Below are 23,900 nucleotides of genomic sequence, written 5' to 3' on the forward strand. Positions count from 1 at the left end.
CCAAAAAGATAGGCTAAACACATTTGGCGGTGGTGTGTTTTTATTTGTTAGAAATATTTTATCGTGTAATGTAAAATTGAAGCAGACAGTTTCTGTATGTTAGTATGGGCAGAGGTCATACTGGCAACGGGAATAAAATAATAATGGGATACTTCTACAGACCTCCCATTTAGATGATAAAAACTGCTGAAAGGTTCACAGAAAACCTGAGTTCAATTTCAAACACGTACCCGACTTGTACAATTATAGTTGGTGGTGACTTTAATTTATGCTCGATATGTTGCTGAAAATACTTATTTAAATGTAAAGGTACATATAAAGCATCATCTGAAATTGTGCTAAACGCATTATCTGAAAATTATTTTGAGCAGTTAGTTCATGAGCCCATGCGAATAGTAAACAGTTGTGAAAACACACTTGACCTCTTAGCAACAATTAATCCTGAGCTAATAGCAAGCATCAAAATGGATACAGGGATTAGTGAACACAGAGTTGTCATAGCGAGATTGAATATTGTAACCCCCAAATCCTCCAAAAATAAACAAGACGTTGTTGTTGTTGCGGTCTTCAGTCCTGAGACTGGTTTGATGCAGCTCTCCATGCTACTCTATCCTGTGCAAGCTTCTTCATCTCCCAGTACCTACTGCAGCCTACATCCTTCTGAATCTGCTTGGTGTACTCATCTCTTGGTCTCCCTCTACGATTTTTACCCTCCACGCTGCCCTCCAATACTAAATTGGTAATCCCTTGATGCCTCAGAACATGTCCTACCAACCGATCCCTTCTTCTAGTCAAGTTGTGCCACAAACTTCTCTTCTCCCCAATCCTATTCAACTCCTCCTCATTAGTTATGTGATCTAACCATCTGATCTTCAGCATTCTTCTGTAGTACCACATTTCGAAAGCTTCTATTCTCTTCTTGTCCAAACTATTTATCGTCCATGTTTCACTTCCATACATGGCTACGCTCCATACAAATACTTTCAGAAACGACTTCCATCCACTTAAATCTATACTCGATGTTAACAAATTTCTCTTCTTCAGAAACGCTTTCCTTCCCATTGCCAGTCTACATTTTATATCCTCCCTACTTTGACCATCATCAGTTATTTTGCTCCCCGAATAGCAAAACTCCTTTACTACTTAAAGCGTCTCATTTCCTAATCTAATACCCTCAACATCACCCGACTTAATTCGACTACATTCTATTATCCTCGTTTTGCTTTTGTTGATGTTCATCTTATATCCTCCCATCAAGACACTTTCCTCCGTTCAGCTGCTCTTCCAAGTCCTTTGCTGTCTCAGACAGAATTACAATGTCATCGGCGAACCTCAAAGTTTTTATTTCTTCTCCATGGGTTTTAATACCTACTGCGAATTTTTCTTTTGTTTCCTTCACTGCTTGCTCAATATACAGATTGAATAACATCGGGGAGAGGCTACAACCCTGTCTCACTCCCCTCCCAACCACTGCTTCCCTTTCATGCCCCTCAACTCTTATAACTGCCATTTGGTTTCTATACAAATTGTAAATAGCCTTTCGCTCCCTGTATTTTACCCCTGCCACCTTCAGAATTTGAAAGAGAGTATTCCAGTCAACATTGTCAAAAGCTTTCTCTTAAGTCTACAAATTCTAGAAACATAGGTTTGCCTTTCCTTAATCTAGCTTCTAAGATAAGCCGTAGGGTCAGTATTGCCTCACGTGTTCCAGTATTTCTACGGAATCCAAACTGATCTTCCCCAAGGTTGGCTTCTACTAGTTTTTCCATTCGTCTGTAAAGAATTCACGTTAGTATTGTGCATCCGTGACTTATTAAACTGATTGTTCGGTAATTTTCACATCTGTCAACACCTGCTTTCTTTGGGATTGGAATTATTATATTCTTCTTGAAGTCTGAGGGTATTTCGCCTGTCTCGTACATATTGCTCACCAGATGGTAGAGTTTTGTCAGGACTGGCTCTCCCAAGGCCGTCAGTAGTTCTAATGGAATGTTGTCTACTCCCGGGGCCTTGTTTCGACTCAGGTCCTTCAGTGCTCTGTCAAACTCTTCACGCAGTATCATATCTCCCATTTCATCTACATCCTCTTCCATTTCCATAATATTGTCCTAAAGTACATCGCCCTTTTATAGACCCTCTTTGTACTCCTTCCACCTTTCTGCTTTCGCTTCTTTGCTTAGAACTGGGTTTCCATCTGAGCTCTTGATATTCATACAAGTGGTTCTCTTTTCTCCAAAGGTCTCTTGAATTTTCCTGTAGGCAGTATCTATCTTACCCCTAGTGAGATAAGCCTCTACATCCTTACATTTGTCCTCTAGCCATCCCTGCTTAGCCATTTTGCACCTCCTGTTGATCTCGTTTTTGAGACGTTTGTATTCCTTTTTGCCAGCTTCATTTACTGCATTTTTATATTTTCTCCTTTCGTCAATTAAATTCAATATTTCTTCTGTTACCCAAGGATTTCTACTAGCCCTCGTCTTTTTACCTACTTGATCCTCTGCTGCCTTCACTACTTCATCCCTCAAAGCTACCCATTCTTCTTCTACTGCATTTCTTTCCCCCATTCCTGCCATTTGTTCCCTTACGCTCTCCCTGAAACTCTGTACAACCTCTGGTTTAGTCAGTTTATCCAGGTCCGATCTCCTTAAATTCCCACCTTTTTGCAGTTTCTTCATATATCTATTCAAAAGCCTGATAAAAATTCTCTTGACACCCTCCTGAGAGACAATCTCCACTTCTTCCAAATTAGCAATATACAGGTAGACCAGATGTGGCTTGAATTCAAGGAAATTGGATTTATACCAAATAAATTAACAAATCACGGCGCTGATCCCCCTTGGTACAAAAAACTGGTCTGAACATTGCTGTGGAAACAATGAAAAAAGCATGCCAAATTCAGACGAATGCAAAATCACCAAGATTATCAATCTTTTAGAGAAGATCGAAATATAGCGTGGACATCAGTGTGAGATGCTTGTAATAGTTTTCACAACAAAATCTGGCAGAAAATCAGAAAGATTCTGGTCGTATGTAAAGTATGCTAGTGGCAAGACACAGTCAATGCCTTCTCTATGTGATAGCAGTGGAAATACCATCGATGACAGTGCTGCGAAAGCAATGTTACTAAACATAGCCTTTCGAAATTTCTTCTCCAAAGACAGTGAAGTAAATATTCCAGAACTCGAATCAAGAACAGCTGCCAACATGAGTAACGTAGAAGTAGATATCCTCGGAGTAGTGAATCAATTAAAGTCACTTAATAAAAGCAAGTCAAGACTGTGTACCAATTAGGTTCCATTCAGAGTATGCTGATGCAATACCTCCATACTTAAAAGTCATACACAACTGCTCACTTGTCAAAAGATTCGTACCCAAAGACTGGAAACTCACACAGGTCACACCAGTATTCAAGGAAGGTAATAGGAGTAATGCACTGAATTACAGGCTCATAGCATTAATGTCGATATGCAGCAGGATTTTGGAACATTGTTGTGCTCAAACATTACGAATTACCTTGAAGAGAATGGTCTATTGACACACAGTCAACATGGCTTTAGAAAACATTATTATTGTGAAATTCAACTAGCTCTTCACTCACACGAACTGTTGAGTGTTATTGAGAAGGGCTTTCAAATTGATTACATATTTCTAGATTTCCAAAAGGTCTTTGGCACTGTACCACACAAGTGGCATGTAGTGAAATTGCATGCTTATGGAATATTGTCTCAGTTATGTGATTGGTTTCATGATTTCCTGTCAGAGAGGTCACAGTTTGTAGTAATTGATGGAAAGTCTTCGAGTAAAACAGAAATGATTTTTGGCGCTCCCCAAGCTCGTGTTATAGGCCTTCTGCTGTTCCTTATCTATATGAATGATTTAGGAGACAATCTGAGCAGCTGTCATAGGTTGTTTGCAGATGATGCTATCATTTAACATCTAGTAAACTCAACAGAAGTTGAAAACAAATTGCAAAATCGTTTAGAAAAGATATCTAAACTGTGCGAAAATTGGCAATTGATCCTAAATAATGAACAGTGTGAGGTCATGCACATGATTGCTAAAAGGAATCTGTTAAACTTGGTTACACAATAAATCATCTGATCTAAAGGCCATAAATTCAGCTAAATACATAGGAATTACAATTAAGAACAATTTAAATGGGAAAGAACGCATAGGTAATGTTGTGGGGAAGGCAAACCAAAGACTGCATTTTATCAGCAGAACACTTAAAAATGTAACAGATCCACACAACGTCTGTCCATCCTCTTTTGGAGAACTGCTGTGCGATCTGTGATCCTTACCAGATAGGATTAATGGAGCCCATCGAGAAAGTTAAAAGAAGAGCATCACATTTTGTATTATTGCAAAGGAGGGAACAGAATGTCACAGGCATGGTACAGGATTTGCGATGGGCATCATTAAAACAAAGGCACTTTCTGTTGTGGTGGAATCTTCTCACAAAATTTGTCACAAACTGCCTCCTCTGAATGCAAAAAATATTTTATTGACACTGACCTACATAGGGAGAAATGATCATCATAATAAATTAAGGGAAATCAGAGCTCCCACGGAAAGATATAGGTGTTCATTTTTTTCGCGCACTGTTAGTGTGGGATAATAGAGAATTATTGTAAAAGTGGTTCTATGAACCCTCTACCAGGCATTCACTCAAGCGCGATTTGCAGAGTATCCATGTAGATGTGGATGTAGAAGATAATACACACATCAAAAAAAGTTTAGCATCACCCTCGTTCCCAGAACTCCTGAAGGCAGACATTGACTGTGGATATTGTATCACAGACACTCTCCCTTTGACTATTCAGAGATGTCACTAAACCCACCCAAAGATGTAAACAACCATGCATGAGCAGCGCCTTTTAGATGGAGGGGGTCTGACAGCCGACCAGTTCCAGCCATTCCACCAGGAAAGGGGTACACGGCTCGTGTTGTTTGTAGTTCATCCATGCCTAGATGGTCAATACCACGGTTCAGTCTCATCCGCATTGGTACTTTGTGCCAAGAAGGACTCTCAACAAGAGAAGTGTCCAGGTGTCTCGGAGTGAACCAAAGCGCTGTTGTTCGGGCATGGAGGAGATACAGAGAGACAGGAAATGTCGATGACATGCTTCGCTCAGGCAGTCCAAAGGCTACTACTGCAGTGGATGACCACTACCTATGGATTATGCCTTGGAGGAACCCTGACAGCAACACCACCATGTTGAATAATGCTTTTTGTGCAGCCACAGGATGTCATGTTATGACTCAAACTTTGCACAATAGGCTACATGATGTGCAACTTCACTCCCGATGTCGATGATGAGGTCCATCTTTGCAATCACAACACCATGCAGATGGGCCCAACAACATGCCGAATGGACCGCTCAGGATTGGCATCACCGATGAGTGTCACATATGCTTTCAACCAGACAGTTGTCGGAGACATGTTTGGAGGCAACCTGGTCAGACTGAACGCTTTAGACAACACACTGCCCATTGAGTGCTGCAACAATGTGGAGGCTCCCTGCTGTGTTGGGGTGGCATTATGTGGGGGCCAACGTACATCACTGGTTGTCATGGCACTGGTTGTCATGGAAGGCGCCCTAATGGCTGTACAATACGTGAATGCCATCCTCCGACAGATAGTGCAACCATATCGGCAGCATATTGGTGAGACATTAGTCTTCATGGACGACAATTCGTGCTCCAATCGTGCACATCTTGTGAATGACTTACTTCAGGATAACAGCATCGCTCGACTAGAGTGGCCAGCATGTTCTCTAGACATGAACCCTATGGAACATATCTGGGATAGATTGAAAAGGGCTGTTTATGGATGACGTGACCCACCAACCACTCTGAGGGATCTATGCTGAATCACCATTGTGGAGTGGGACAATCTGGACCAAAAGTGCCTTTATGAACTTCTGGATAGTATGCCACGACGAATACAGGCATGCAAGAGGATGTGCTACCAGGTATTAGAGGTACCGGTGTGTACACCAATCTGGACCACCACCTCTGAAGGTGTTGCTGTGGTGGTACAATGTGCAACGTGTAGTTTTCATGAGCAATAAAAAGGGCGGAAATGATTTTTATGTTGATCTCTGTTCCAATTTTCTGTACAGGTTCAGAACTCTCGGAACCGAGTTTATGCAAAACTTTCTTTTATGTGTGTGTGTTTTTGTTAACAAGTATGCAGTAGTGTGTGTATAAGCTATGACATTAAATTTTGGACACTAATTATTTTGTTGTTGCTGTAGCAACACATGAATGTATGCCTGATTCTCAGAGTCAGTTCTGTTTACTACCTTGAGGTAATGAAACACAGGTGTGAAATAGTTCGGTCAGAAGCCTGATTTGTGGCATAAGAAATTGAGAATGCTGAATAATGACTATGCACATTATCCCATCAAGTAGGTTTTAGTCGAGACAGGTAACAGTCTCTCCTAGTTTATGTACTTTGCTTTCCGGCATTCTTTTGCTTTGACGCTTGTCAGAACATGATAAAAACAGCAAAATAAGTGCATTCTTCATATGTTTATTTATAGACAAATATAAACAAGTATTTTTGCAGAACATATCGAAGTATTTTTTATAACTTTAAAGACAATTAAGAAGTCATTGTTAGCGGAGCCGATGAACGTGAGTGGAGAAGTGCATTAAAACTCATGGGAATTGCTTCGAAGTGTCTAACTTGTTAATAGTTTCTTCAAGTACGAAAGTCTTTACCCTAATAGCCCATGAATTTTTCTCTCATACTTTCTGGAGAATTTGTACCAACTATATGCTTGACCATTCTCTGATAAGTTCTGAAAAACTAAAGCTGCTGTATTGATGGCATCCACTTTGCCATGTTTTCTCATAATGATACTAAACTGATAGTAGTAAAATGTTACCTCTGCTGTGGTATCCTGTAAATGAGAGAATGCTCTCCAGATGTCATTTCTTCACAGATTAGTTCCTATTACATGTACTCGTATTCATCATTGCAACAACATCCAAAATACTTTTCTGTCATTAATTTCTGCTGTGCTTTGTCCCATTTGCTTTTACCTAACTTTGGTTGGTTTTGATTCTGCAGCTGTCTCATTCTATCCTGTTTGCGATATGCTATTTATTATGAATGAACACTGACTCCTGTATTTTGTCTGCTTCCATATACCATATGTTAATTTGAGATTCTGCCTGGGAATTTCATGCCCTATCTAATTTGCAGTCTCTTCTAGTTTAATTGTATTGTAACATTGAGTGGAACTTGTAATGACACCAATTCAGATTTGGTATAGCTTCCTGTAGGTTTATGAATGTATATAAAGTTAGTAATTACCGTGATAAACACATATATCAAGATCCCTGTGAATTTTGCGGTATGTATCAGTAAGTATTGTTTTTAATCTTGATCCAAAGATTTTCTCAAGATTGAAACTTTTGTCTCTGAGTGCAAAGAGTTTGCTTTCAGGTGGCACAACATCCACAACTAACAACAGAAACACGTACAATAGGACACACACTCTTAACTCCCAAAATATAGCCATTATTCAGTGAGGAAAGAGAAATTTATTGTGGGAAGTGGAAATTGGTGGGCAGGTCACTCAGAACTCTGGCCAAACCTGGTGTGAGAAAGAAGGGAGACTAAACTTCAAACAATGGACATCATAGAGAAGAGGAGATCAAATTTATGAGGTGATCAAAAAAATCTCCATTCGAGACAGTACCGTCCAAAATTTGTATGACAATTGGGCAAAATTGTCATGAGCATCGAGGCAATCATCCCACCAGCACAGTAGGTTGAAGATATCCTTTTGATAAAACACAATATCCTACTGCATGAAGAAGTCCATAACTGCCAGCTGCATGTTGTCATCAGACTGGATATGTCGACATTACAAGGCATTTCTAAGGGATTGAAGGTGTGATAGGCACAGGGGCAGAGGTCAGGGCTACAGGGCAGGCACTAGTGTGAGTCTCATTTAAGTTGACGTAGCTTCTGGGTTGTGACATTTATGATACGGGGACATACATGTCAAATCATGACCAGCACAGTCCATGGCACACCATTCTGCAGTGGTGGGTTTTGACAGACATGCTGCCCCATAAATAGACTTCATTTTCTGATGTATTTCTATTGGTCTTTGTCCTTTGGCAACCAATAAAGAATGACAGCACGTTGGTTCTGTTTGGACTTGTTTGGTAATAATGTTGCCATATTTCACATTCCCGCATTTACCGCATGCACATTGGAAAGACAGGAATGTATCACTATTATCTTGCCTACATGTTTGTGTTTATATACATGCATTAGAATTGCGCTACATTGCATATGCACTGCTGCAGTGCCCTGAAATGGAACTATTTGATTGTCCCTAAAAGTACATGTAAGCTCTGTGCCAGCTTGTGTTGGTGATAGGATGGGATAGTGAGAAATAAAGATGATCTTGAAAAGGAAGAGAGAATGCGAATTCCAAAGAATAATTAAGTTTGGTAATAGAAAGAATGGGGATGGGGGTGGGGGGAAGAGAGACAACAAGTGATAAAAGAAAAGGGGTGCACATCTCTGAACTGAATCTGGCACAATTTTTACAGTGTATGTACTGCGACCTCCCGATGTGTTTTCATTGATATTTGCCTTCCTTCCACGCTTCTCTTAATACATGGGTCCTTAGCCAGGAGATCTGAGTGATCCTCCCCCCCCCCCCCCCCCCCCTTTTTGTCCTTTCTCAACTTCACTGGAAAATGCCTTTTTCCCCCTGAAGAAGGAGTTTATTGTTCTGAAAACTAGAAGTGCTGTGCTCACTTTTAAATATTTGTCATCAGTACTGGATGTTGCACCTCCTGGAGATAAGTACTTGCCATTTTTTCCACCACATTTGGGATTTAACATTTTATTTATTAATTTTTCATTGTTGCTCAGTTCTCATTGTTCATATATTTACATGTTGGGAAGTAGTCTGTTAGCAATATAACACATGCTTAATAAAGTGTCTTTTAATAATTGCAACATTTTGTGATTTTGAATGACTATTAAGCTTACGAATTTGTTTATGAAAACAACTAAAACTGTGAAAATCTGAGAGAGAGACAAGAAATATATAATAGCATGTGACCCTGTGTGTGCCCACACAACTTAGTATTGTTTGCATGGTGCTTATCATATCATTTTTCTAAAATGCTATTTTTCTTATAGTATCGTAAATATCAGTTTATTTTGCCCAGCTTAGATTTGTTGTAAAGATCTTGAAATCACATTCAAAATACCTTACTGAAAAATAAATTTAACAATATGTGGGACCGAATTGGAGTACTTGCTTACCAGTTCCTAAAAGAACTATAGCTAGATTGGGAAGACAAATGCAAAATTAAAAATTTTTTAAAAAAATTCAGTTTCCTAGCCACTGTAACTTTATAAGCATTTGTTTTACAAGTTGAGAGAGGCAGATGAAAATGGAAAAGAAAAAGAAAAAGAATAAATATGCAGATAGCATAGATAAGAAAAAGACACTGCGAATTCTGATGAAGTGAATAGGCATCAGGTAAGAGTCAGAGTTGGTTAAAACAAGCACCTTCGCAAAAATTAATCTTTCGTGAGATTGTAAGTTGGTGTTCATCTTCTGTTCCACATTGTACTTTCTTGAAATTAAAATTTGATTCATTAAAAAAATAAACTGATTGAGAAAACTGTCTGAAACAAAACACAGACAAAACTTTTAAAGCTCTGTTCAATGTGCAGGCAGCTGGGTTCATCCTGGGGAGTATGCATCATCTGGTTCGTAATATATGCTTTCAGATGTGAAAAATGGTGTTGGATGTAGTTTGTATGGTAGCTTCTGATGATGCATGCTCAGTTCCATATCGCCTGAAGAATGCTGGAGCTATGTATTTTAAAAATGCAAATTTGTGTTTTTGCCTACTTCTGGTGTTAAGTTTTTACAAATTCTCTTTATGATTGTGTCTGTATTTATTTAAATTCTGTTTGCGAGCTGTGTATTTTCAGATCATTACTTGTAGATAGGAATTTGCAGCTTGCATGATAATTTATCACAATATTATATGCACCTCTTGTAGCACTTTTCCTGAGCATGTCATTAATCAACACAGTTAGACAGAATATTTAAAAACAACACTGCATTATATATGTATTCTCTCTTCCCATGTCCTCTCCCCTCTCAGTTGTTGTTATTCCTTTTCTCTCTCTCATGTCAGTATTACTTCTTCCCTTCCCCCATTGCTGCTTCCTCCCACCCAAAAAAACTTGATATCCCCCCACCAAATTGCTATCCCCCCGCCAAATTGCTGCCCCCTCCCCGCCAAATTGCTGCTCCCCCCCCCCCCCTCCCAGCCAAATTGCTGCCCCTCTCACCAAATTGCTGTCCCCTTCCCCCCCACCCCCCACACACCAGATAGATGCCCCCCCCCTCCTACCCCACTGCCATTCCCCCCCCCCCCTGTTGCTACCCCCCCCCCCTCCAGTGCTATTTGTACCCTCTCTCCAATTGCTGTCCCTTGCCCTCGTTGCTGTCCCGTGCCCTTGTTGCTGTCCCTTCTTCCTTCCCCCATTTTTATTTCTTCTCCGTATTTCTTCTTCTTCTTCCTCAATTATTGTTTCTCCTTGGGGTACTTCTTTGTTGCCTGTCCTCCAGCAGGTTCCATTGTTACTCATTTCCATCCTCATTCATTGTGGCTCTACTTCCACTCTTGTTTGTTCCTCCTCCTTCCCCATTATTACTCCTCCTCTACTCTCCCCCATTACTACTCTTCTCTCTGTTATTCCCCTAACCAGATTTTCATTTGTACTCTGGAACTAGTGACTTAGTTGCCCATTTTTTGCATATTGACAAGTAATTACACCAGTTACAATAAATAAAGCTTATTAAACATTAAGTTGATGTACATGCTTCTTTTCATGTTATACAGTTAGCAGTTGCTGGTACAACTCATAGAAGTAATTGAAAAAAGTTGAGCGAGATGCAGAAATGCATGTTCCAAATTATAGTACAGTTGCTTTATAAGCATGAAATAATTTTTAGTATCTGCTTGAATTTGGCATATAGTTTCTTTTCTTTCTGGTTTTTTTTTTTTTTGCATGTTGTGCCACACAGACAGTGACGGGGAAACGGAAATGGGCAGTTCTCTAGCACAAACGGGTAGAGTAAATTTTTTGTATTTTTCAAAGATAAACTAAATCTAAATTTGTGTCTTTTGTCCACATTAAAAAAAATTTTCTACAGAGGCCTCGTTGCAGCTAAAGGAAGATGCCAGGTAGTGTTAACATATATAACATCATATTTATTTCCAAATGTAGACTGAAATTTGTATTTCATTTACAAAGTCTTCATAACATACAGAATGTAGGGATCTACTGTATACATTTATTGCTAAACCTCTCAGAACTTTAAACATGATATAGTTCCTGATGCTCTAGTGCAGGGGTTCCCAACAAAATTTTCTCGAGGACCCCCTCATCGAGCATGATTGGTACCTTGTCATATCACAGTATCAAGTACCTAAAAAAGCCAACTTAAGAGTCTTTTTATACGTTTTCTATTTTTGGTACTTAGAAAAAACATTGACATATTCATTATTGAAAAAAATATTGAGTGGCCAAAACAAAAAGTCTCTTATCATACAAAATATATTCAATATATTTTTTTATTGTAATAGCATCTTGCGGACCCCTCTGGCATAGCTCGCGGACCCCTGGGGGTCCGCAGACCGCCTGTTGGGAACCACTGCTCTAGTGTGTTGGTTTATGTTGCCTTCCAAGGAATTCAGTCTTTTATGCTCAGTATAGACAAAAATTTAATTTAGAACATGCCATGAATATATTATTCATGATGCATCTGGCAAGCTGATTTCACAGATGACACTGGTTTATTCAGCGTTACATTATAGGTTATGCATGCATCTGTTTTACCTCTGGAAAAGGAGCATGAGTCTTGTCCACATATGCTTTCTGTTTAAAGCTGTACTCTAATAAAAAAAATCCACATCATTTAAGGTGTGCCTAGCTAGTACAGAGTAGAGTTGAAAAGGGTAAGTGCAATTAGTAACAAATCAGTGGAACTTTCTATGAGGCAAAGATTGTCATTTAGGAAAAGGTAACATCTATTTCCAGTAACAGTCACTGTAAACTTAGAGTCTTTACATCTTTAAATTTGGGACCATAACATTAGAATTATAACTAGCAAAAGAAATTACGTCGTAGGAAAGTGCTCATAGAATGTAAATATTTTAATGTTAAAGGAGGCCACTTGCCGAAAACCAGAAGCCTATAGGCACTCACAAAAGCAAAAAATTCAACAACTGCCATCCCTTCTACACCAAAAGATCCCTGCCATATAGCCCAGCTGCCTGTGTATGATGTATCTGTGTTGACAAGAACTCCCTTACCCTGTACACTGAAGGTGTCACAAAGGCCTTCACAGAGAGGCAAAACCCCACAAGCCTAGTCCACAAACATATCTTGTGCCATATCCTCACATATCCCCAGTCCTTTCACAACCCCCTTCACTCCCACCCCTTTGAGCTGCTAGCCACCCACTCCTTGTCCCCTCCTGCCTCCCTCTCCACCATCCTGCTGAAAAATAGCATTGACACTGCTAGTCTACCTGGCACAACATGTTGGGGCATAGGTGTGTGTGTGTGTGTGTGTGTGTGTGTGTGTGTGTGTGTGTGTGTTTTTATTTATTTTTCTCTAGCTCCTCGGAGGACAACTCTGAAATCTAGCAAGTTTTGTGTGTGTGTGTGTGTGTGTGTGTGTGTGTGTGTGTGTGTGTGTGTGCCTATCAACAATTCAGCGCTTCTGCTTTTTGGTGAGTGGTCTCGTTTAGGATTAAAGAATTTAGTAAAGAAAGTAAACATTCCAAGCCATTCACATGAACGTAGATTTTCTTAACAACTGTGAAATGTTGGAGAAGATAAGCATTGTGTTCTCATAAAGTTAATGTTACTGCTATCATCACAAAAATATGTTATCTTATGTGACCAGCAAATTATTTTTCTGACAGTGCTGAGTTAGTGATATTTTTTTAAAGTTCCTGACAACCGAAAGGACTTAGTAGAAAAAAGGCGATTCTTAAAACTGTCCAAAATATTAAGTGATGAAATGCATACAAACAGGATGATTAATTTCACAATGTAGAATATAAAATAGTGTTGGTTTGTGCTGTTCACGAATCACTGGCATCTTCCTGTGTTTGATTTTTTACTTGAGATAATAATCATGTTTTTGTTCCCTGTGTTTCTATGGATAAAGTATGTAACAATGAAAGTCATAAATTTGACTAAATTGTCTTTAATTTTTTATGATGCATTTTCTTGTGCATGTGTGTCTTTGCATGACACTCATAGTATGTAGAAGTATGGTATTAAATTTCACTCTTGTAGATGTTTGCTTTTTTTAATGGCATGATAAATATTACTACGTAAAGCTAGCTCTGCACTTGGCTTTAGTTTTGTTGCCTTCAGTAATTATTCATGTATCCCTCTTTAGTGAAAATCTATACTTTCAGAATTGTAGTAAAGTAACATTTAAAAAAGGAAAATTAATGCACATCAAAATTTTCAAACTCTTCATTTTGAAGTAACCAAGTTGAAATAATAATGATGATGAAGTTTTTATGTATGAAATTGTTTTAAATAAGTAAAAAATTGTTATTGAATATACTGAAGGCAAGTGTTTGTGAACTCCTTTTATATGTGTTCTACTGCTTGTCTAACTGTACTAACATACCAACATTTTCTCTTTTTGCTCTTCCCTTGTGCGGTGCGGTTACCATCTACAGTTAACGACAATTTCTTTGGTAAGAATTTTATGTTTCTGTTTTAAAAGCACATTTTTTTGTTTTTGATCTGAAACAGAACACATTAACTCAGCAATAATTTTTGTTACTTTCCTCATTTTTTTCAGGCATGGGCAAAGAAGTTGAGAACTTGATCATGGAAAATAATGAGCTGCTTGCAACAAAGTAAGTACGAGGAGAAATCTCTGGTTTGAAGTATTTTACTTGTGCTCTAGACTGACATATGCAGATGATCATTTTTTATGGTTCATGTTACAATCACATGAGCCAAGGCACTGAATAACTGAGCTCCATATTAACAAATATGTACATCAGTAACTTGCATGGCATTATTGTAAAGGGTATTGATGGTTGCATGTGGGACACAACAACTGGATATGTACATTTCTACTGAATTTGAGATCTATTTAACAGACAAAGTTTTGCATGAAGTCAGATTTAAGTAGGTATACATTTTACCCTCATCCTTTTGTACTAGAATATTCCTGTTACTATTATACTGGACTTATTATACCTTTACTCCAGTTTATGCTAGAAAGTTTGAATATTGCACATGTCTTCAGGAGGACTGCACTTTCAAATGCAGTCCAGGCACCCATATTTAAGTTTCCTGTGCTTTCCCTACATCACTTTTGGCAAGTGTATTTATTTTCTGAAGCAATAGCATGACTGATTTGCTACATCCATTCTGAGCTAGTACTCCTTCGTAATGACTGCAATGTCAACAAGCAATGGAAACATGAATTTCCGTCCCTCTCTGCTTTATGGGGTAGTTATGGAAACTGTAGAATTACATTGGAGGAAAGGAAAAACTTCTGTTTTGTTACAATATCTTGCATCTGCAGAATAAGTTCATTGTGTGAAGCAGAAAGTATTCTTGTTTGCTTTTGTCTCTCACTGTTTACATTTAATGCCTTTGCAGTGAATGTTTGCATAGCTCATCTTCCAATTGTTGGATTTCTGCAGTTAACTACATAATTTTTCATGGCATTCACAATTAAGCTTCAAACGCACCCAGCACATAATGCAGTACAAGTTTGCAAGAAAGGATTAGACAGTAAACAGTATGTTTGTATAAAATGTGCCGTGAAGACTTCTGGGAGTTAAGTACCAGTATATAAATGTATATTTTGCAAAATCAAAGTGATACCTCTGTTTAAATAACAGATGTACTGATAATTTGGTTTATATTGTGATGACATTCATTTACTTTTATGAGTGTTGTCAAAAGCTCACCGTGACATAATTGGGCTCTCGCAGAATTTTTTGAAAAAATCTTTAATGTGTGAGAATTGTCATTAATAAAAGACCATGAGGTAACAATTGGGACAAACTTCAGTAGTAGTTGGTCTGAACTTACAGCTGCATCTAAGTCTATATCTATACTATGCAAACTATTGTAACGAGTGTGACAGGGGGTAAAAAAGTGATTTAGTCAAGATTCATGGCAGCCCATATTTGGATTCGTGTGTCTAAAGTTTGTTCTACATTAAAACCTAATACCTGTTGAAGCTCGTGATTGAAGTGTCTATGGGTGCTGGTTTATTAAGGAGATATTTGGAGATAAATTGGAACTAAAATAATTGTGTACTATTGTACTGTGTATGTATACGTTTATCTGGCTTCAGCAGGAATTCACTTCTATATGATAATCTGGAGAAAGCCTACCTACCAAGTTTCAAGAACTAGCTTTAAGTAATGGCTCTGAGAATATACTATAAACCCCTTTGTATCATTTCTGTAGGGACTTTAGAGGACAAGATTAGATTAATTGCAGCACATGCAGCGGAAGTCAGTCATTCTTCCCACACTCCAAAGGTAAATGGAATGGGAAAAATTGCTAATATGGGTATGGCGGGATGTACCCTCTGCCACACAATTCACAGTCGTTTGCAGGGTACAGAAATAGATGGATGTGAACAGAGATATTCATTCACAGTGGTGCTGTTATTACTTAATGAAGTACTCCTGAATAGGATAATGCGTGGATGTTTTGAAATTGCAGAGTCTGTCTGTGACAAATGCACAGACCAAGAAAGAGATTTGTTTCAGTCAGTTGCATTTAGGCTGTTTTATAGTAGTTGGATAATGTAGTATGGGAACTTGCCATTATTGTAGACTTTCTCCTTCTTTGTAGGTAGGTCAGAAAAAATTATATTTTTATCTATTCAAGCAGTATCTTAGCTACATAAGACAATAGAAATCCTAGTGGGTTAACCGCATGTATTAACATTAGATACAATTAGCTCAAACAAAGAGGTCTTTATTGGAAGTCAATATTTTGCAAAATGAATAATTCATTTTTGTTATGTGTGTTTCTTAGCTATTACAAAGTGAATGCGAGCTGTGTAGTATTTTTAGTCCTTGGTTTACAGCTCCAGGCAAATGCTGGGATGGTTCCTTTGAAAGGGCACGGCCGACTTCCTTCCCTGTCCTTCCCTAATCTGATGAGACTGATGACCTCGCTGTCTGGTCTCCTCCCCGAAACAACCCAACCCTTTGTTTACACATGTGCTGTTATCTTCTGAAAGGACTGTACCGTATTTACTCGAATCTAAGCCACACTTTTTTTCCGGTTTTTGTAATCCAAAAAACCGCCTGCAGCTTAGAATCGAGTGCAAAGCAAGCGGCAATTCTGAAAAAAGTTGGTGGGTGCCGCCACAACTTACTTCTGCCGTCGAATATATGTAGCGCTTCACAGGCATGCTTTGTAGGCACAAAGATAAATACTGGCGCCAAAACTTCTGCGTCAGTAAATAAATTTAAAAAAAAAAAGGTGGAAGACGAGCTATTTTCTCTGCCCCGAGTTTCGACCACTGCATTTTCATACATTATCCAACGAAGTAAATACAAATTCCATATTGTTCATCTTCGAATGTATCAGGATTTCAATGTCCTATGAAAATCCGACTGGCAAGACTGTTTGGGATGTTTGTCAATGTGGCCAACTCTACATTCTGAATTTTTTCCTATCTGTGCGAAGAGATGGTTGCTAATAGGAACTTTTATAAATTGTGAATCACATGCAGTATTCTCATCACCATAAGAATAATACGCATATAAACATTTTGCCATGTATTGTTTCATGTTTGCTGCTACCTCTTTTAAATCCTGTCTGCCTAATAAATCACGAAACTAGAGTGAGACAACAGCAAATGCGGAAGAATATACATATCATGTCATGTTTATATTCGTATTATTCTTATGCTTAATAGTGATACAGTCAGAAATGAAGCACGGCAATTGACTAGATTTTTAAATATAAGATGAATCTAATTTCTGTGTAGAATGTAATGTACTAAAGAGGCGCCTGCAGAGATTTTCAAACGGAGAAAAATTTTCGCTAAACTCTCGTTCAGAACATCTTCTATCATACACAGTCTATTATTTGGTTCTTGTTGATCATTATCAAAGAAAGCAGCAGTGTAAGTAACAACAAATAGCAGTTTCTTGCCATTTGTTTTTTAATTGTAAGCGGCAGTAGCGCACACAAAAGCAAGCCATGCCGTGAGCAGCGACAGGCCGTAAACACTCACTATCAGAATGCGACAAACAATGCGTGACACAGTACAGTAATGCATTTTCAGCTTAGAGTGACGTAAACACCTATAACAAAGAAAACTGCACTTATCAGATCAAAGAAAAATAAGCAATCAATTCAAACCAGACGAAGCACGTGGAAAAGGAAGGGTACCCGTATAAATACTGACGGAGCGCGTGACGCATAGCAATGGCTACCTGGTAAAGTATAACTGCTAAGCTTATGACTCGAACCAAACTACTGTAGCTGTATTGTCATTCATTCAACCTAAATTGTGTCTCATATTACAATGGACCAACTTTGTTTTGATTTGGAGATGCGGCCTATAATTTTTCTCTCCCCTTGAATTTCGAGTCTCAAATTTCAGGTGCAGCTTAGATTCGGGAAATTTTTTCCCCTTGATTTCGAGTCTCGTTTTTCAGGTGCGGCTTAGATTCGAGTAAATACGGTAATCTGTTTCATGGAAGCACTGTTTTTAATTGTGGTGCACAGGATAGGAATGTGACATTTGGGCACTGTAGCCAGTGAGTTAGCGTAGCACGGGGTAGTTCTGAGGAATGTCCTATTCACAATCCTTCCCACACCTTCTGCATTAGTGTTCCACTGCTTGCCAAACCTGTGCAACATCCTGGTCACATGTGAAAGCAGCCATGTCATACATCATCTTTGCTGCAGTTTCTGCACAGCATTTTATGTGGACATTACTACCAATCACCACAAAACTATGACGAAGAACAGAGTTGACTAGCCAATGGTGGAACATGCAGCTGAGCACAGTGTGCTCAAATTCAGGGGCTCTTTCACAATCAATGTCATCTGGATGACCCCCGCCTCCCCATGCCCCCTAGTATGAGCTTTTCTGAACTCCACAGATAGGAATTGTCTTTGCAAAACAGTCTTCATTCCTGTAATCCTCCAGGCCTCAGTAAGTGCTAACTCAATGCACCCACACTCTCTACCTAACATTCTTCACTTCCTGTTTCATGTCGTCTCCTCCCAGTCAACATCCTTTTTGTTGTGCACCACACAAACTTGCAGACTCCTGTACCTCTGTGTGGCATTACTATCCCATGTGTCACATTACTATCCTGTGAACCTGCTGCCTTTTCTTGCTGCATTGCTGTTGTCAACCTTTGAGCAGTCTGAACTCCTTCCTCAAACCCCCTCCTGCTTCCCACCTATTTCCTTCTTCTGTACCCCAGTCTGCCTGCTGAATTGCAGTCCTGGCATTGAATGGTGGGCCGGCACAATTTAACTGTGCAGGTGTGTGTGTGTGTGTGTGTGTGTTTGTGTGTGTGTGTGTGTGTGTGTGTGTGTGTGTGTGTGTGTCTTCAGTTAAGTTACCTTTAGCTGTAATGTTTGATGGCTTGTTTTGTGTTCCTTCCACATATACCATAAACTAAACAAATGTAGTGTTCCAGCATTTTGTACAATACCTGTATATAATGTCAATGTCCTGACTGACTGACTGACTCATCATCACGCAGCCCGAACAGCTAATTACAGAAACTTGCTTCGTTTAAGAAGGAATTGTTTGAAATTCCAGTCCTAAGGGGGTGAAATAGGGGATGAAAGGCTTTTTGAAAATATGTCACTATTAAGGGAATTTTGAAAGTAGAAATACAAAAACTGGTATCTGGTTTCTCTGTCAGAAAATAAAAAATAGGTTTTTCAACATTTTTGGAAATTCAGCCATTAAAGGGATAAAATAGTTTTTTGAAAATAAATAATTAATAAAGAAGTACTAAAGATTTTGAAGGCTACATCTATGACAATTGGTATAGCTCTTCACTGTCTGTAATACCACACTTGGTATGATGATATGAAGATGTGTGTCATTGGGTCATACTTGTTTGAGGGAACTGGTGGACAAACTGATGTTGACTGCAGAACATATCTATCAATGCTTGAAAATTTGTTGCGCCATAACCTGAAAGACAATACCTAAAATGCAACTGAATGTGGTTCCAGCAACATGGGGTAAGTGTTCACACAGCTAACTTTGTGAATAATTCTTTGAGGATTAAATTCCGTAGTCACCTGATTTCTCAAGATGGCAACATTGCTTGGCCCACATATTCCCCACATCTCGACCATGCATGTACTCAGGGCTTTTATCTGCCCAGTAGCAGAAGTTTGATTGTTAACAAAGCCAGATAAGTGAAAATGAGCTTCATGGCTCATCATAAGAACCAAGTCATCATTTCAGGAATATGTTCTGAAAACACTGCATGTTTTCCTCCTACAGCCTTTAGTGGCTGAACCGTCACATTTTCTTAAGGAGTGATTATCACATTTCTAATACAGGTAGAACATTTCATGGAATCCTGTGATGGTAATCATTAGCTACAAACCATCGTACCTGTAAAGCATTATGCAACTGGTGCTGCTGCTGCTGTATAATTATTTTAAATTACTATATTTATATAGAAAGTCCTTGGATGTCATGGTAATCACAGAGAAAATAGTTATTATTTTTCTTAATTTAATGAGTGTGTTTGAGATAGTTCTATGTTTTGTTATAACTAAAATTTTTCCACAGTAAATAAAAAATAGTGACACCCATTTTTAATCCAGTTGTATTGTAGTTTTTGTGTGCATGTGAGAATAGCTACACACAGTATGTGAAATGCACAAAAGGTGAGAATTAATAAGACACCAACATTCATTACAAACTGGGTGCTTTGCTACAGACAGTCACTTTTACAAACGGGGAAGAAAATTCGGCTTACTTAGCAAAATCTTGGAGTGGGAAAATAGAAATTGGCAAAAATCTGTTAAAAAGTGATAACTTCCTGTGTCTGATCATCCATGAGGTATATCAGTGTTATCTATATCCCCATAAATGTCATTTCTCTTTTCTTTTTCAGGAATGCACTTAATATTGTGAAGGATGATTTAATTGTGAAGGTGGATGAGCTTACGAGGTCAGTAAATGTTTGTCTTTTTTCTGCTTGTAATAGTGGATATTGTGATATGAGAATGCAAGAATAATAAATTTACCTCTCGGCCATAAAGTGTTAAATTTGCTTACCAAGTAATGAGTGAGTGTGATAAGTGAGACATACATTTTAAATATGTAAATAGATTATGGAACTTGTCAAGTTCCACAAGGGCTTGCCATCACAGCTTTTTAGGAGGTGGAATCTTATTGTGAAGTTGCCAGAATACAGAAAAGTGTGTACTGAACAAACTTTTGAAATGTGTGTCCTCCAGAGCTGTGATAGGATCTAAGTACTCTTGTATAATACATATTCATGAATCAGTTGATGAACAATTTCATCATATTACTTTTTTATAAATTCCTTATTAGTGTTATACTACAAATTTTACAAAATTTTAGTGACATCAGTAATCATGGCATGAGATATTTTACACTAGCTATCAACCCATTTAGAGCTCAACAAGCCAACATACTGGGTTATGCAGTCTTGTATAACATACACATTAGTGCAAAATACCCTTTCACTTCCTCCTACTTGAATGATGTTGAATTTGACACACGGGTTTTTATGACAAACTAATATGAGACTAATGATCTACAATTAATGATTTTAATAAGTCAAATATGAAGTGCCTCCATTAATCCCTGAAGTAGAGTTGTGTCCCTACAAGTATCTGGTTATTCAGTGTATTGTTTGCTCCCAACTTCTTTTTTTCCTTCTGTCAGTTATCTAACTGGTTTTATGCAGCCAATAACAGACTCCTCTCCTGTGTCAGCCTCTTTAGCTCAGAGTAAAACTTGCAGCCAACATCCTCAAGTATTTGTTGGATATATTTGTCTCTGTCTTCCCTTACAATGTTGATCCTCTACAGCTCTCTCAAGTGTCATGGAACAATGTCGTATCATTCTTCCCCTTCTTCTTGTCTGTTTTGCACACATTCCAATCATCACTAATTTTGTGGAGAACCTTCTCATTTCTTTATCAGTCTACCTAATTTTCAGTGTCCTCTTGTAGCACCACTTCTCAAATTATTTGATTCTCTTCTTTCCCAGTTTTCTCACTGTCTGTGATTGACTGCAATACACTGCTGTGCTCTCAGAAATTTCTTCCTCAAATTGTGGTTGATGCTAGATATTAGTAGATTTCTTTTGGCTAGGAATACCCTCTTTGCCTTTGCTAGTCTGTTCTTTATGTCCTTGCTTTGTCAATTGAGAGTTATTTTGCTTCTACAGTAGCAGAGTGCCTTCACTTAGCTTACTTTGTGATCCCCAGTTTTTATGCCAAGTTTGCCACTAATCTCATTTTTGCTACTCTTCATTACTTTCATCTTTCTTTGATTCATGCTTAATCCATATTCTGTTCTCATTAGATTGTTCATTCTGTTCAACAGGTCGTGGAATTCTTCCATTCTGCTGACCATGGCAATGTCATCAGTAAATCTTGTCATTGATATTGTTTCAGCCTAAATTTTAATCCCACTCGTGAACCATTCTTTTGTTTCCTTCACTGCATCTTCAATATTAGGTTGGACAGCGATGAAAGAATGCATGAGCATTTCCTTTGTGGACTTCCAGTTTTAGTGTTCCCTCCTGTTTCATGTATGTACAGTATATTACTCATCTTTCCCCATAGCTTACATCTATTTTCCTGTGAATTTCATACATTTTGCACAATTTTACATTGTCAAATGCTTTTTTCTAGGTTGGCATATCCATTGACAATCCGATGCATGTGTCTCAATTTTACCAAAGTCTTGCTTTCAGTGTCAACTGCAGCATCAGAATTGCGTCTTTTGTGCCTTTACCTTTCCTAAAGCCAAACTGATTGTCATATAACAGATCCTCAATTTTCTTATCCATTCTTCCATAAATTATTCTTGTTCCCATACATGAACTATAATTCACATGTCAACCATCAATTTTGGTGTGCTACCTTTCTGCTTAATGCACTTCCTATTATATCAGATCAATACTTTGTTCAAGTGAAGATTTTTTTTTCTGTAGTAAGTAATATAAAGCTGCTGTGGCACCTGTATTGAATCGGTGCTTATTCAGTGTCACCTATTCACGTTTCAACACTACTGCTGTTACTTTCTTCCATGATTGAGTCAACTGTTGTTCAAGAAGCTCTATATTCCAGTTTTTGAGTTAACAGTGAGAAGATGTGATTGATATAATTAAGTAATCTGATAGATAAAAAATGTACTCAGCAGAACACACATATAAAAGACTGTAATTAGGCAAGCTTTTGGAGCCAGTTGCTCTTCTTCAGAAGATTTGAAGGGGAAGGAAGAGGGGTGAAAGAAAAGGACTGTAGAGGTCTAGGGAAAAAAGTAAATTTTCCTTCACCCCTCTTCCTTCCCCTTCAACTCTTCTGCTTGAAGAAGGGCACTCTGAAAGATTGCCTAATTATAAACTTTTGTGTGTGTTTTCTACTGCCGCTTGATGAGTAGATTATTTTTATCTGTCCATTTACTTTATTTTGTCCAAAATTGATTGTTTTGATTGATATAATTAGAATTTCAAAGCTTTATGTAGTGTTCAGTACATTTCCTAAAGTGTTAAGGTAGGACTTTTGATCTGCCATAGTCTGATGACTTATTCAACTTGTTTTGAAATACGATGTGTAGAGGAAAAATGTCACACCAACCATATTTATTTCAGTATGTGTTTGGAACCATTTTGACTTTTTCCAGCTTACCTAATTTGTTTTAAAAGCAAAATAAGAGTATCAATTCTGTTTAAATGCTGTTCAGACAGAAAGTGATCAGTAGAATGAAGATCTTCGTGCACTATCTTATCATTAAACATGCACAATGAGGCAGTAAAACAATAAAGATATGCAATATCTGAATTCACTTCTATGTTTATGTCTAATTTTTTCTAAGACAGTACACAGCAATCAATTTCTCCAAATTTTCTTCACTTGGGCAAAAGCATTTATCAGGTAGAACATTTTTGTGCACAGAAAATGACCTTTCTATGTCAAAAGTAGTGACAGGTGCATACCTAAGTGAAGAAGTTTGGATAAAGTCAAATGAAGTCGAAAATGTTTTACATTTTCATCACAAAATATTTTTTGTGATCTTCATGAACTCAAAATTAGAATTTGATCTTATACCTGTTCATCATAAAAGCTGCAACACCCACTTCACCATTTTAAGTTTTTTCAACTACTTTAGTAATTCTCAGAGATTCCACAATATACCTGTGCATTTCCAATTCATTATTGCCACAGGAAAATGCGCATATTTTGATTTGACGTAAATCGGGTCTTGATTCAAATCTGTCTTCTTGAATGCCACTTCAGCATCTTTAATGCAAGCTGCATTAATGGCTTTGAAAGTGTCTATGGCCCAAACCCAGAAAAAAGGAGAAAAAGTTAGAGGCCTGTAACAAGGCTTTCCAATAGAATGAAGCAAAAAGATGTCATGTTCAATAAACTGGCGGGAATTCATGGTCTCTTACCAACTTAACTTGTACATCTACGCGAGTACTCTACTATTCGCAATAAAGTGCGTGGCAGAGGGTTCAATGAACCACCTTCAAGCTGTCTGTCTACCGTTCCACTCTCGAATGGCTCACGGGGAAAAACGGGCACTTAAATTTTTCTGTG

General features: G+C 38.2%; 1 protein-coding gene across 13 annotated transcripts in view; it reads left to right on the forward strand.

Moving 5' to 3' along the window:
• The window catches only part of LOC126481976 (C-Jun-amino-terminal kinase-interacting protein 4), a 271,973-nt gene that overhangs the window by 32,904 nt on the left and 215,169 nt on the right, over positions 1-23,900 (forward strand). For 6 of the 13 annotated variants that reach the window (XM_050106008.1, XM_050106016.1, XM_050105943.1 and 3 more), the window contains exons 8-11: positions 11,097-11,141; positions 13,782-13,799; positions 13,907-13,964; positions 20,211-20,267. In XM_050106008.1, the coding sequence (XP_049961965.1) occupies positions 11,097-11,141; positions 13,782-13,799; positions 13,907-13,964; positions 20,211-20,267 (178 nt within the window). Of the gene's footprint in view, positions 1-9,727; positions 9,764-11,096; positions 11,142-13,781; positions 13,800-13,906; positions 13,965-20,210; positions 20,268-23,900 lie in introns of all 13 variants that reach the window. The other 7 variants (XM_050105951.1, XM_050105977.1, XM_050106023.1 and 4 more) reach the window with 4 other exon arrangements.

The sequence above is a fragment of the Schistocerca serialis genome, chromosome 1, assembly GCF_023864345.2.
Source record: "Schistocerca serialis cubense isolate TAMUIC-IGC-003099 chromosome 1, iqSchSeri2.2, whole genome shotgun sequence".
Taxonomy (NCBI): Eukaryota; Metazoa; Arthropoda; class Insecta; order Orthoptera; family Acrididae; genus Schistocerca; species Schistocerca serialis.